At 35.0% G+C, this 15,087-nt stretch overlaps 3 protein-coding genes across 3 annotated transcripts; all 3 read right to left on the bottom strand.

The window, feature by feature from the left end:
* Window positions 1-3,712: 3,712 nt before the first annotated feature.
* On the bottom strand, window positions 3,713-5,165 carry LOC106329077 (inositol-tetrakisphosphate 1-kinase 1-like). Its single transcript, XM_013767655.1, has one exon. It carries the CDS (start codon window positions 4,954-4,956, stop codon window positions 3,982-3,984), a length of 975 nt encoding a protein of 324 aa, XP_013623109.1. The 5' UTR covers window positions 4,957-5,165; the 3' UTR covers window positions 3,713-3,981.
* Window positions 5,166-5,945: 780 nt separating this feature from the next.
* LOC106335513 (WEB family protein At5g16730, chloroplastic-like) lies at window positions 5,946-9,116 on the bottom strand. The gene is made up of 3 exons (XM_013774053.1): window positions 8,874-9,116; window positions 8,441-8,630; window positions 5,946-8,353 (listed from the first exon to the last, which is right to left on the bottom strand). The coding sequence occupies exons 1-3, from the start codon at window positions 8,888-8,890 to the stop codon at window positions 6,176-6,178; spliced, it is 2,385 nt and encodes a 794-aa protein (XP_013629507.1). The 5' UTR covers window positions 8,891-9,116; the 3' UTR covers window positions 5,946-6,175.
* Window positions 9,117-10,604: 1,488 nt separating this feature from the next.
* Window positions 10,605-11,354, bottom strand: LOC106329694 (probably inactive leucine-rich repeat receptor-like protein kinase At5g48380). The gene has a single exon (XM_013768361.1). It carries the CDS (start codon window positions 11,352-11,354, stop codon window positions 10,605-10,607), a length of 750 nt encoding a protein of 249 aa, XP_013623815.1.
* Window positions 11,355-15,087: the final 3,733 nt, after the last annotated feature.

Here is a 15,087-nt window from a genome sequence, read left to right as displayed (position 1 = left end):
CTCTTCTTTAAAGAGTTTAACTCCACGTTTATAGATTCTTTCCATTTGATCCAATCTGATCGTTGAGTGCACTCATAAATGGACGTGGGTTCATGATCCTCGTTTAAATCCATAAGTTCAAGTGCTACCTTGTATGCAAATATATCATCAATGTCGACATTCTTTTTATTCCATCGTATCCCAGACAAGACATAATTTATTGAGATCTCATTATTATCCAGACCATCAGTACCATGAAGCTTGGCGTCCCAAGCTTTAGTATTAGGTACATCAGGACCGTCGGCCATGTCTAAAGCCTTAGGGTCGGACGCGGCCACATCTCGGGTAGGATCGGCCGCGACCATGTCTGGGGTTCCAACCTCGGATTCAGCACCTTTCTTTGTTTTCCGAGGGTTCTTATCTTTGGAACCTATTGGTCTACCACGTTTCAAACGTTGTCTAGACTCTGTAGCAACTTGATTGTGTCTCTCTTGAACATCAATTCTTATTGGTGCATTAGCAGCTGGTATATATGACTTAGTCACTCTTTTTGAGTCAGCAAAGGAATCTGGCAATTGATTAGCTAGCTTTTGTAATTGTATTATCTTTTAGACTTCTAAATCACATTCCGAAGTCCGAGGATCTTGCCAAGATAAGGATGTTTGATTTCATGTAATCTCTTTTACCAGCTTATTATTATCCCCCCTTAATGTTGGATGTTCGGATTCATTAAAATGACAATCCGCGTATCCGGCCTTAAATAAATCACTCGTAGTTGGCTCAAGATACTTTATAATCGTGGGAGAATCATATCCAACATATATCCCCATCCTCCTTTTGAGGTCTCATCTTTGTTCTCTGTGGTAGAGCAGTTGGAAAATAAACGGCACAGCCGAATGTCTTAAGATGGGATATGTCTAGCTCATGATCCATAAGCAATTGTAATGGGGAATATTTATGTTCACTAGACGGTCTTATACGAATCAGCTCGGCCGCGTGCAAGACCGCATGTCCCCAAGCTGTGGCCGGAAGCTTAGACCTCATAAGCAATGGTCTAGCTATTAGCTGAATTCGTTTTATGAATGATTCGGCCAAGCCGTACTGTGTATGTACATGTGCCACAGAGTGTTCCACACTTACCCCCATGGACATACAGTAATCATTAAACGCTTGGGACGTGAACTCATTATCAAGACGTATAGTCTTTTATAAATATAAACTTTATAAACATAAAGAGCCCTATATATATAGGAAATTACACCGTCATAGAATAATGGAAATACTAGAGAAAAGAAATACAAATATGGAAATAGTACAAATCATAAACCAAGAGATAAAAGAAAACTAGGGTTTGGAGTCTCTCTCTCTAAGCGGCCGTCTCTCTCTCTCCTCAAGGGCGCAGCCGACTCTCTCTCTCTAGCATTGGGCCGGTTATAGACCGGGCTGGTTATGGACATCCACAACATGATTTATAACAGTTATTAAGATATTACAAGATTTAGACTTTGATTCACGTGCCTGCACTGATATATTTTTTTCAAAAATATGTTACTATTTATTTTTCATGTCATTATTATATATCTTATATGTGTCATCGTATAATTAATCATATGTTATACGTACCGTCATATAAATAATCATATAACTAATAGTAATTTATATGTACCTTCATATAAATAATCACATATATTATATTTTAAAAACTTAATGTGAAACATAAAAATCATAATTTAAGCTGATGTTTGAAATTAGGTTTTGTATTGTAGTTTTCCTATATATATATATTGAAAACATTCTTTTATAACGATTATTGGAAAATATTTTAGTAAAAATCAATTTTTGAATATATGTATATTTTTATAAAGTTTTTTTTATTTGAAAATATTTATATAAGGTTTAAATTTGTTTTATGATTATTGTAGACAAAATATATTTTTAGGTAATTAAATTGGACCATTTTCATATATTTTAAAACTTGTCTAGATAGATAGTTTCTTATAATATAATGGACTTCTAATTTTTCTTAATTATTTAAATTCATTACTTTTTTTTGATATAATGTTATCTATTTCCAAACATCATTATAATTTTTATACTGCTATCCATGTTTACAAAAAAATCTCAAATGTACTTCAGTTTTAATAATATAGATTAGTATTTCATGAATTCTGTTTTTATATAGTAATACACAAGATGTTTTCTTTTAAAACTCATTTCATGATCTGTTTTTCATATGAAAATTCTATTGATCTGTTTTCATATAAAAAAATTTAGTCATAAATTTGATTAGAAAAACCAAGGAAAAACAAAGAGGTTTCGCCATAACAAAACAATTTATTGGATTTAATCATCTATATTATTAAAACTGAAGTGCTTTTTGGTGCTTTTTGGTGCTGTTTGAAAACATTTATAACAGTATAAATGTGAATTGTTTGGAAACATGGATAACAATATTTTTATTACTTTTTTTTATTTACACATTTAGCCATTGAATTTATAATAAATTAAGTATTTTCTTTTTGTATTTCTTTTTATTTACAGATTCTATGCCACTTCATTTAAAATCAATTAATTACAATTCTAAAGCTTATCTAAACAAATCAATATTCATATATTGACTATTATTAATATTCTATGAATATTAACTAAATCGCATGTATTAAAAGGAGATAACTTTTTCATATATTACATCAAATTGCATCAACTTATAAAATTATTAATATAATATAATGTACAAATAAAAATATTATTATCAAACATCTTTATTATAAAATAATATATTCTACTCTATATGTAAATTACAAAACATAATAAATATACATGGATTTTTTGTATAAAACCAGCGGTTTACGAATTTACGTTGAACGCAAGTTAAATCAAACATCCGCGCGTCAATTTCTACTTATTTATTAAAATGGTACTTGTAATATAGATTTTCTTTTCATTTCATTTCTTTTGCTTGATCTTTTAGTTGTATTAACACAAGTTGGGAGCAAAAAAAATACAACAATGACTGGATTGATAAATATTACAAGTACAATTCAAGCAAAAGAAATGAAAAGAAAATCTATATTACAAGTACCATCTTTTAATAAATAATGATTAAATCCAGTAAATTGTTTATTCTACCAGTAATGAAAACATCTAGACACATCAGCTTCATCCAAGTTGCTAAAGCAACATGCAACCCCCAAAATGAATATAGACACATACATACACATATGCGCGTGTGGGAATATGCACACATCAAATCATGGAATAAGATGCTGGAGAAGCTAAATCAGTGGTTGGTTTCTATGTTTGTATTATCAAAAATCAACCATTGGACGAGAATGGAATCGGAGACCTAGTGGCGATATTCAGGACGCAATCATAAAGATTAGAAACTCATGCAGAAGTTTAGACAAATCAGAGGAGAACACAGATTCCAAGGGATTCATGCGGAAGTTTAGACAAATCACATAGATTACTCAAGATCATCTCAAACAAGGACTATATAAGTGGCATTAGTTATGTGCAGAAACAAGTAAGCATATGATGCAGATACAAATCGAACATATTTTGCAAACCATCTCCATGTCTCTAGTTTAAGTTGTTTATAAGAATAACCGATACAAAGAGCTAAGTTAGCATTGGTAAAACAATGTAAACACTTTCATCAATCAACTATATCATTGGCAGACTGTTAAGGAACATGGAGATGGGAGATACACTACTAGTCTACTACCAAGAGTTAAGAATTTAGAGCAAATGGTCCAGAACTTAGAAATTCAATGATTCTCACTTCTCAATAGTAGCAACAGTTATGCATCTGAACAATGAACAAGGCTTTCCAAAACTTGGAAGTAAACAAGAGAAAAACACCTAAGAAACAATAACAAGAAAAAAAAAAGAAGAAGCACAAGTTCAATAATCCAAATGAAAATTAGCAGGGCAGATTAGATAGTCTGCAATGGCAATGGCAACACATTGCAATGGTAGAAACCCTCCCTCAGATAGTTGTCAGACATGACTCTTCTTTGTGACCATGTCCCAGAAGAAGTCCGTCAACACAGGCTCATAACACGGCATCTTAGCATAACCAGGAAAGTAGTTAATATCAATAACAAGGTACCTATCACCATCTCTCGCATCCCTAATCACATCGAAGTTGAACAGATTCAAACCCATCGATTTCCTCATCGCCTTAGCTAACTCCTCCAAGAAACTCGAAGGAGGCATCTCCACTTTCTCCAAGCTCCTATCCTCACCATACTCCTTGTTCTTCTCCTCCTGAGTAGCAGTCAAGTTCGATATCTGCGAAAAGGGCAAAGACCCTTTCGACGTACCAATCTTCTCCTCGGAGATATCAGGCAAAGATCTTCTCTTTACGCACTTCACGTAGTCTCCCACCACATAGACCTTGAAGATCACGCCACCGTGATTCACAAACTCCTGCAACACAACGGGCGCCTTGAGTATCTTCATCCCTTCTTGGTCGTAAATCAAGAACATCTTGTGAGACTTAGCGCTCCCGTCTGCGTCCAAGGGCTTAGCGATCACCGGAAACTCAAGCTCCCCCAAACCTTCTCCTCCTCCTCCGCAGCTAAGAACGGTTGGATCCATCACAACGACCTGCTTCGGGACGCCAAAACGCTCCCTTTCCGAAACAGGGAAGTTTAACTGAGTGATCACCTCGAGCATCGAAACCCTGTTGTGCAATTTCTCGATATCCTCCGGCGAGTCGATGACAGGGACGTTAGGGCACTTCTCGCGAAACTCGTGGAGGTTTTGTTTCCAGTCGAGATCGTAAAGCTTGTGGATCACGCAATCGAGCTTCCCCTGTTCCAGCAAGGGTTTCGTTGGATCGAGCTTGATTAGATCAATGCCTCGTTGCCTTGAGTGCTCGATCAAAGAAGGCTGGATGAAGCTATTCTCCTTCTTGGCTGCGAGAGCGTATCCGACTCTGTATCTCTCTTCCTGGGTTGAATCTGACATCTTTGTGAGTGTTGCTCTGTTTCGGAGGGAACAGAGTTTAGGTTAACATTTGAGAGTTAAGGATCCGGAGAATGTGAGATTCTACACGGAAGTGGATGAGATCGAGGAGATGATACAGAATCTAACGCGATTCGAAGAGGAAAGATCGAAAGGGATGATCGCCTTTCGGAAGATGAACTAACAGGAGAGAGAGGGAAGAGAATGTTGTACACGTGTGGAATGGAATAAAAGTACGTGTGGGGATGCAAATGGAGAATGTTTAACACGTGTAAGCGTGTGAAGGTTGGATAGTGCAACTCTTTTTCATATGATGGACGGTTATGAATGCTTCGTTTTTTTTTTCTTGTGGGCCATGTTATTTTTAGTGGGCTTTTGGATCTTTGGAACTGAAGTATTCACGTGGTAAATAAACGTAGCTATTCAGGTGACGACGACAAACGCTTTGCAAACCATAAAGCGAATAAGGGGGGGGGGCACATTTATCCCCAAACCAAAAATTGAACCGAACCGAACCGAATAAAAAAACGGGATTTGATTTATAGGTTAAGAGTCCTATCAAATTATCTAAACTAAACGGGATTCTATATCTTTAGAAATAAAAAATCGGAACTGAACCAGAATATAGAACTAAGAATTGCATTTATCCAAAAAAAAAAAATTATCTGAATAGTCTATATCTGAACCAGAATATATTTAAAATTATCTGGATCACTCGAATTTTTATCCAAAAATATTCCCAAACTTTCTTATTTTTTATCTAGAGTTAACCGAAAATTAAAACCGAATCGAAACAGAAATCCAAAATTATTTTAAGCCGGTTTTTGACTTTTTTATCCGAACGAAACCAAAAATCGAATAGAAACCAAACCGGATTTCTTAAACACTCTAAATGATCATATATCTTTTGAGAACTGAAAAATCGAAAATCAAAATAAACCAAACTGAACCAATACTTTAACGCCGGGCCTAACGCGAATACAGAAGCAGAATCAAATAAACTGAAGTTAATTAAACCAAAAGACAAGCCTTTACATTAATAACAAAGGTCGAGAAACATCGTTGTTACAATCGAAAAGAAGCAAAGAATCAATAACCAACAAAGATATATATAAAAAACACTGATGAGAATCAAAATGAAAATCAATATGTATGTTCCTTTCTACATATAATAAGCTTTTTTAATGCTTTTCCTTACCTCCAAGAGTTTAATATTTCGGGTTTACTGCTGCTGCTTTCTTCTTGAGAAGACTTTACCAAGTAGAGTCTTCTTCTTCTTGATCTTCTTCTCCATCACAACCTCATCTTCCACGTTCTCTGTCGAGGCCTTATCGCTTTCATCGATCTTTCTTGAATCTTCTTCTTCCTCCGGAGACTCTAGTTCTGTTTTCTTGTCCGTAACAGCTTCTTTCTTCTCTACCTGGCAACTTTCCCACATTTTGAAGATAACTTCAACTGAGTTATCTTTGTCATCATCATCATCTGGAGACTCTTCTTTCTTCTCCTTCATCTCTGTTTTCGCCTCCTCGGGCTTTCCATTCATATCTTTCTCCTCCATACCATTACCATTACCATTGCCATTGCTGATATGTTCTTGTGGAGCTTCTTCATCAGTAGATATGACTTCAGGAGATCTCTCTTCTACACTTTTATGACCATTCTCTGAAGAAAACTCAACCACTTTCGGTAACAAATCATACTCTTTCTCACTTTCACTGACCTCCACCTCCTCCTTGCTCAATCTTGCTTCCTCTAGTAACTTTGATAACTCCTCAATCTTCCTCAAAGCAACACCTTCCTTTACCCTCAGCTCCTCGTTCTCATGAACCACGCTTTCAAACTCACTCTCTTTCTCCAACAGACTCTCCTTAAGCTTCACGCTTTCATCTCTCGCTTCCCCGAGACACTCCTGGAGATAAACAACCTCATCCTCCACCTCCTTCAAACTCTCCTTCGTCTCCGCTTCCTTCTTCCAAGCAGCATCAGCTTCTTCCTCCGTCCTCTTCAGCAAACCATCCAACCTACTCATCGAAGCGACTTCCTCCTCCATCTTCCTCACGTAATCCAACAAGTTAGCTTCCTTCATCTCCCACTCCTTCTTCGAGCTCTCGAAATGCTTCTTGGTCTGCTCCACCGCGCTAACAAGAACATCGATCTCGTGTCTTGATTCATCAAGCATGGTCTCGTACTTCTCGCTAGTCGCTTTGATGACCAGCTTCAGGTCCTCTATCTGCGCTTCGTACTCTTGGTCTCCGCCGCCTTGGCTTAACAGCTTCTCTTTCAATTCTCTTCCTTCGCTTGAAACTTCGTGTAACGCCGAAGCTAGAGTCTCCATCGCTTTCTTGCTCTTCTCCTCTTCCTCCTTTGAGGTTTCAAAATCCGCTAAAAGCTTCTTCTTCTGTTCTAACAGCCTCTGAACGTTTGAAGAAGCGTCTTGCTCCTTATCTAACGCACGATTCTTCTCCTCAACGACAGTTTCAAGCTCGTTCTTTAAGCTCTCTACTTCTTTTTCGGTCTTTGACAGTTGTTCTTCTGATTCCTTAAGATCCTCCTTTTGTCTAGCGACTGTTGTCTCCAATGTCATGATCTTCTCCTTGAGGTTAATGAGTTCGGATTCTGTTTCGTGCAGCTTATCATTGCTTCCTTCGAGTTGTTTCATCACAGACTCCAAAGATAAAGATGCACATCTCTCTAGATTCTTAGCTTCTTGTAGCTGTGACTCCACTTCTTTGGCTTTGCTCTTCCACTCCTCAGATGAGCTGTTTGCAGCTTCGAGATCAGCATTAAGCTTCTTGATGATCATCTCTTGTTCTTTCACCTCAGACTCAAAGCTTCTCGCTCTCTCAAGATCTCTTTTCAAAACATCAATCTCCTCTTCTAGCTTACCAACCATTTCACTTTCGGATGAATCAAGCAGAGCTTTCAAACGTGTCAACTCAGAAGATAAGATCTCAACTTTCTCCGCATGAAGCTGATATGTCTTACTAGAATCATCCGCTTGGATCAAGGCCTTGCTCTTAACCTCATTGGCCTTAGCCAACTCTTCATTAACCTTTTGAAGCTCCTGCGTAACTGAAGCGTGTTGGCTCTTGACGTTTTCGAGTTCTTTCTTTAACTCTTCTTCTTTCTTCTGAACGGCCTCGATCCCTTCCTCAACAGCTTGGAACTTCTCAACCTCGATGTTATTCTGAGCTTTTAAAGCGTCGTCCAGCTTCAGAGAAGCTTCTTCAGCTTCTTTCTTGGCTTCTTTGAGTTCATCAAGTGCTTTAGCTTTCTCCTTCTCTAATGAAGATATCTTCTCGTTTGCTTTCTTTAGATCTTCCTTGATTTGAGTCAGAGTCAACCGAGTCTGCGTTGGCTCTGCTGATGATCCTTTCGCTGCTGCACGCGCTTGAGTTTTCTGCAGACCACATACAACTCTCATATGACTAGAATATAAACAAATGTAATCTACAGAGAACTGTAACAACACTCAAAGACTTATTACCTCAGGTGGAGTTGGGACCTTTGGTGAGCGTCTCTCAACAGAAGAAGACTTTGAACTTGGTGAAGAGCGATCAAGTGAAAGGCGTGTACTTGGAGAAGTGGTCTCAGATTTATTCACTGCCCTACTCAATCTTGCCACTTTTGGAGTTGCGGGAGATGATTTCCCCGGAGGAGTTTCCGACAAACTAGTTCTGATTCCGACAAAAAAAAACAAACAACACTCGGATTTTCAGACAAGAAAGCAAACAGAGACAATTCGATCAAAAGATTTAAACTTTCCGCAGAAAAAAGGGAAAACGAATCCATAAGTAATTAGATCTGACTTGATCATCATTGACAATTACTCAAAAATAGTAACTTTGAACACACAGAAACAGCAGATCTGTTCTTCTACTTGAAACTAAAACAGAGTGAAACAGAGTAAAGAGTCTTACTTAGTCTTCGAAGACATAGCTACCGTCACCGACCACCACCGTCACGCTTGATTTGAGGAAGATGAAGTTGATCGATTACAAAAAACAATGTTGAATTTTTGCAAAAATCGAGTTTATGATTCAGATCAAGAGAGAGATGGAGAGAAAGTGTTAAGGGAATAAACCCAGAAGAAGAATGATAGAAGAAGAAGACCTGTCTCCAGAGTGGCCACACTCTCTTAGAAAAGCTAAAATTACAAAACTTTTTTCTTTAAAAGAAGTCGGATTCTCCTCCTACCGATCCGATGTATCAGAAAAATACAACCAACCACTAACTATTTCTTTTAATTAAAAAATAGAAGGAAATTAAGAACGTGAAAGTTGGTATAATTAGCCCTGGGACGGAGGGTATCCGGATCCGGATACGGATCCGTAGGATCCGTGGATTTAATATCTGGATCCGGATTCGTGGTTTCTGGATATTCGGATTTCGGATATCCGTCTCGATATTCTATTATCCGCGGATATCCGGATCCGGATCCAGATCCGTCAAAATAATCAAAAATATTTTTTTTAACAAAAAATACTAATTTTTTAATATAATACATAAATTAAATATTTATAAATATATTTATATATGTTTATAATATTGTAAAAACTAAAATTTAATATTATAAGATTAATTCATGTATAAATATTAATATATCAAATATAAATATTAATAAAATTTAAAAATTTAATGTATTTTAAAAATACGGATCCGGATCCGGATATCCGGACCTAAAAATTAAGATATCCGGATCCGGATTCGGTTTGCACGGATCCAAGATTTTACTATCCGGATTCGGATCCGAGCACCCCGGATATCCTATTTTCGGAGCGGATCTCGGATCGAATCCGGATCTCGGATAATAAGTCCCAGGCCTAGGTATAATGACGAAAGTGACCTGTGCTGTTGTTTAGTCCGATCAAACCGACAGCGAACCACCGTCACTCTTGTCCATATCATTGCTGCTACATAGATCAACGGCTGTCATTATTCCGCAATGTTTTTATTATTTTCAATAAAAATTATTGTATTTATAATTGAGGAGACTTTGCTGGCTTGTATATACAAAATTCATCATAAAGAAAATAATAAAATCACTTAGGCATAAAAAAAATATATATGAATTCTGAAACGCATAATAAAATCACTTTGGCAAGAACCTAGAAACATTAAACAAGAACACAGCATTGTGAGAAAACTAAAAGAAAATCACTCAGCACTATGTCTTGTGACTCAAATCCACCATTAAGGTGCATACTTCTCCTCCATAGTGTGCAGCAACCTTTGGCAAAAAGGGCATAATCAACAAAATTGCGCATCTAATTAACTCATGAAGAGAACATAACCCTCAAGACTAGACATAAAAGCAATCAAGTTTGCATTTTATATCTTTCTAAACATGTTTTGATAGTTCCAGATTTCTCAACGAAGAAGCACCACGAAATTCTTATATTGCAGATTTCGATAGCTACTGCAATTATAATTTGTGTGCGAGGTTACAGAGGTTTTCCAAGTTGAAATATAATATTATTCATTGATACTCTGCTGCATGTACACTTTTATTATTCGTTGTATTAGGATGCATAATATTTTTATTTTTTTTGTTCAAAGATGCATAATATTTAATGTGACTAAAACATGTGTTACAATCCCAAATGTAGAAAATTCAGCTCCTGTGTCTTATATCTCATTGTTTCTGCTTCCTACCATCGATGACAAACGAGTCTTAAGTACGCAACTAATGGTGCAAATAAAACCGCACCAACTGCTGCACCCATCTTCCCAAACCGGATCATATCTTCGTCCGGTTCAACACAAGCATCCATAGGCTGACCACACAAACCCTCGTTATTAGCAAAATCGTCCACTCCAATTTTCAAGTGTTCTTCATTAAATTTAGGTATGGGACCGGTCAGTTGATTGTCTGCCACAGAGAACGCGGCGAGCCGCCGAAGTGACGCTAGTTCGGGAGGAAGTTGACCAGTGAACTGGTTATGCTGAAGCATAAGAGTGTTCAGAAAGGTAGTATTTGGTAAACTGGCTGGGATTTCACCAGAGAATTGATTGTAAGAGAGGTCTAGAAATGTAACAGTTGGAACCAAGGAGGCTATATCAGATGGTAAAACTCCGGAGAAGTTGTTCCTAGAAAGATCTAGAGCTGTCAAATCAGTACAATTTTTAATCCCTTGAGGAAACTCTCCTTCGAGACCATAACCACCAAGTTTAATGCTCAAAACCCTATTCTCATCATCATGCCAGCAAGTCACACCACTGAACTTACAGATATAACCTGCAGTCTTGTTGCCAAATACCCAGCTCGTTAAGTATCCATTTGGATCCTTAACTTGGGAGTGTATGGTCCTCAGGCATTTTACGTCGGCCTCGTTTGCGCATGTGAAACTAGACACCAGCAAGAACCATAGACAAGTTGAGAGTAGGGGTATTAAGGACATTTTTGAGCTTTGATCAATGGAAGATTACAAGAGAGAGGTTTTAGCAAGAATAGCAAGTGTAAATTGTTATAGAATCCAAAACTTGAGCATGATAAGTTAATAGTTATAAAGATTTTCTAAAGTCACGAGTCGTCTCTTGTCGTGTAAAATGGGTTCCACGGAGGAGATTTGATGATATTCATTCACACACAATGATTTCGGCTTGTCCCCTGCGTTTGAATATTCTAACTGTGGAAAAAATGTTAAATCATGGTGTACGAGTGAAGACTTTAGGATATTCAAGAGTCAAGACTGATACCAGTCATGGAGGTAATAACATTTATCAGAAACATGGTCACTGAAAAGAACAAAGAAAGAGGTCGGTTTGTGTACATGTGTATGTATTGTATACATTGTTTGTGCCAACGGGAATCTCTCAAATCATAATCCAGAAAAGAAAATGCAATAAATCATTGTGACAAGAAAGACAATGTGAGAGTAAAAACGTATATAAGTAAAGGAATACTCACAAAATCGATGTATCCTGCATGGAACACAATAGAGCTTTGCATCTCTGGCTGATTGGATCCTGCCTCTTGGGCCTCCAAGTAACGCCTAATGCAGATATAAACACCAGATCAAAAGAAAGCCATATGCAAAGTCTTGAGCACCAAGAGAAGCGACAAGTAACACAACATCAGTTGTTCTATGAATCAGTTTAAAAAGAACAATGCTCATCAGCGATCTCAGAACTAATCCTGTAACCGGTTAGCTTTAAGTTGATCAGAATGCCACAACAGGCACAACATATAATAATTAACTAGAAATTGATCCGCGGGTATAGGTTTTTACATTTTATACATTGATATTTTTTTTCATAATTAGTGTTATATATTTTAGATGAGTCGTATGTAATATAACTAATTGTATTCAAAAGATCTGGACCGAATCGGATAATATAGTTATTAATTTTGGTACAAATATTTGAACCTGTTTCTATACATCAGAACCGAACTCATCCATACCTAAAAGGACACAACTCAAAACCCACACATAAATTTATAATACTCAAACGGGGTTTTATTTTAAAAAAAAAAATATACCCGAAAAGAACAATGTGTACCAAATATTCATGTCAAACTGTTTTATAAACTAATAAAAAGATTTTTTCTATGTGTTTGGCTACATTAACTGAAATAGAAAAAAAAAATTATTTAGTAAAATAATTATATGGAGTGGAAAATTAAGTGACAATAAATGTAATACATTTTTATTATTTTGATTTAAATTATTATTTTATTCATAAAACATGTCTTTGAATTATGTTTCTTGCTACGTAAATTTCCACCTATTGAAACTAAAATAAATAAATAAAAATTAGTAAAACAAACTTAACCGAAAGTTTAACCATATGCAAAACTCAATTATTTTACAGTTTTGATTTTATAATTGACATAAAATTAATGTTGATTAATTAATAAATAAAAATCTGCAGTATTATTATTATAATAATACAATTAATGATGTGATATATTGTTAAATTAATATAATTAATGAAATTGGTAAACTGAGCGAAATATGAAAATACAGTTAATGCAATTGTATTAATGAAATTACTAAAATGACACTTTTGTTTACTACTATCCATGTTTTCAAACAATTTTTCATTTATACTACTATTCATTTTTTCAAATAATATCAAAATGTATTTCAGTTTTAATAATATATATTATCTATCACAAAACTTCCAAGCAATGAAAACATAAGTGAACCAAGAAGAATTATGTTGGCGAAGACTTACAGGTTAAAGTTCATCAACATTCTAGACTTGACGTGTCTGTTTAAGCGCTGAGGATTTGGGGATTGAGGTTAATGATTTTTTTTTACAGTTAACATTTAATTAATATATAAAATAATAGTTTTAAAAATAGTTTTTTTTTTTAATTTCAAAATAAATTTTCAAAAAGTGGAAAAGTTAAAAAGTTTTTTTTGGAATTTTTTTATTTTCTATTATTTTCTATTATTTATTTATATTTATATATCTATAAAACCTTGTTCAAAAAATCTGCGGAGTAGCCGATTATACGTCCGATTAAACGTGACTCGTGTGGTCAGCGTGGCGAGTTGGGCCACTTCGGTTGACGTATACGTTGGTCCGAGTAATGAACGTAGTGTACGTGGAAATTAAAACTCGGCCGCGTAATTGAACAAGGCTATAAAGTAAGAAAATGAGGTTTCCTATGTGAAACTGTTTTTGTTTTTTTTCATTTTTATGCTTTTTTTTTTTTTTTTTATGACCGTGGTATCCGAATGCCCCGAGGGGATCCGACTAGCGCCCAATGACACTCCGGGTAAACCAGACCCCTTAGGGCGGGCCCAAAGGTCCCTCAGGGCATCCACGAGGGCTGGTGATCACCCCATTTAAATCCACCAGTGGCCAGTGGGAATCGAACCCGAGACCGTATTGGGGCCGAAGCTCCCTCAAGTACCACTAGACTAATTTTTATGCTTTTTGGTCAAAACCCTAATTTTAAGATGGACAATTCTCCTAAATAGACTATTTTCAAGTTTTGATCACAAAAATAGATCATAAAGAGGAAAATGACCAAAATGTTTCATTTAATAGGTAAAAAGATTCTAATACCCTAGATATATAAAAAATTAAAAAATAAATTAACTTTTTTTTTAGTTTTAGATTATATGTTTTCAAATTCGAACTTTTTTACAAAAAAAAATTTTTAATTATTTTTTCGAAATTGTTTTTTATTTTTTTCATATTTTCTTTTTGTAATTCGAAAATACTTTTTGAAACTATTTTAAAAATTTTTAATTTCAAATTTTTAATATTTATTTTTTATTTTATAAAATTTTAAATATCAAACTCAAATCCTCACCCTTTAACTCTAAACTCTAAGGTTTAGATTAGTTAACTCTATGAGTATAAATATATATTTACCTCTTTAATGAAACATTTCGGTCATTTTGATCCTTAGAATCTATATTTATGACATAAATTTTCTTAGTGCTATCCTAGGAAGTGTATTCAACTAAGAGTTTTAGATGATTTGTATTAAAATGACAAATCCACTGTTATTCAAACATGAATTTTAAAAACTCATTTAAAATACACTGTTATTGAATTTGACATTTCGTAAAATACTGTGAAATCCACTGTTATTGAAAATATTTTAAGTTGTGGAGTTTTAAAGTTTTCAGGTGATTTTAGAGTGTTTGGGTGGAGTTTCTTAGTTAAAAAAATTAAAACTCAAATCTCATGGTTTAATATGATATTCGAGAGTAGTTTAACAAAAATCACCTAAATCTCTGCAACTTATTGAAATCATCTAAAATCCCATTAAAAATCAAATCACATCAAATCAAATGTTAAATTGAATACACCCGCCTAGGTATTTCCCTTTTTAAGATCTTTTGGAGGATTTCCCAATAATAATCTTTAAACACTAATACTAATCTTCATAAGAACACAACTTTCATTAAATTTAATTTTATATTTATGATGATGATATAATTTTCAATATTTTTATAACTTTATAATATTGTTAATTTATTGTTAAACCACTTCGGCATATGATAGTCATTTAACTTATTTTTTAATAGGAAGTTTACATACATATATTGGTTTTAACTTATTTTTTGTTTCTATGTAAAGATTTATACTTGCTGTAATAAGTTGCTTTGGCAACAACAATGTAAAGTATAAATCCTTTACATTTAGATCCAAAAACAAAAAGAG

The sequence above is a fragment of the Brassica oleracea genome, chromosome C3, assembly GCF_000695525.1.
Source record: "Brassica oleracea var. oleracea cultivar TO1000 chromosome C3, BOL, whole genome shotgun sequence".
Lineage (NCBI taxonomy): Eukaryota > Viridiplantae > Streptophyta > Magnoliopsida > Brassicales > Brassicaceae > Brassica > Brassica oleracea.
Note: the sequence above shows the minus strand (reverse complement) of the source record. Positions and strands in the feature narration are given on the sequence as shown.

Excerpts from the sequence above, each read along its gene's own strand:
- LOC106329077 (XM_013767655.1), bottom strand. The coding sequence starts at position 4,956 with ATGTCAGATTCAACCCAGGAAGAGAGATACAGAGTCGGATACGCTCTC.
- LOC106335513 (XM_013774053.1), bottom strand. Across the intron at positions 8,354-8,440 it reads AGGTCCCAACTCCACCTGAG|AAAACTCAAGCGCGTGCAGC; the intron begins GTAATAAGTCTT and ends TGTGGTCTGCAG.
- LOC106329694 (XM_013768361.1), bottom strand. The coding sequence starts at position 11,354 with ATGTCCTTAATACCCCTACTCTCAACTTGTCTATGGTTCTTGCTGGTG.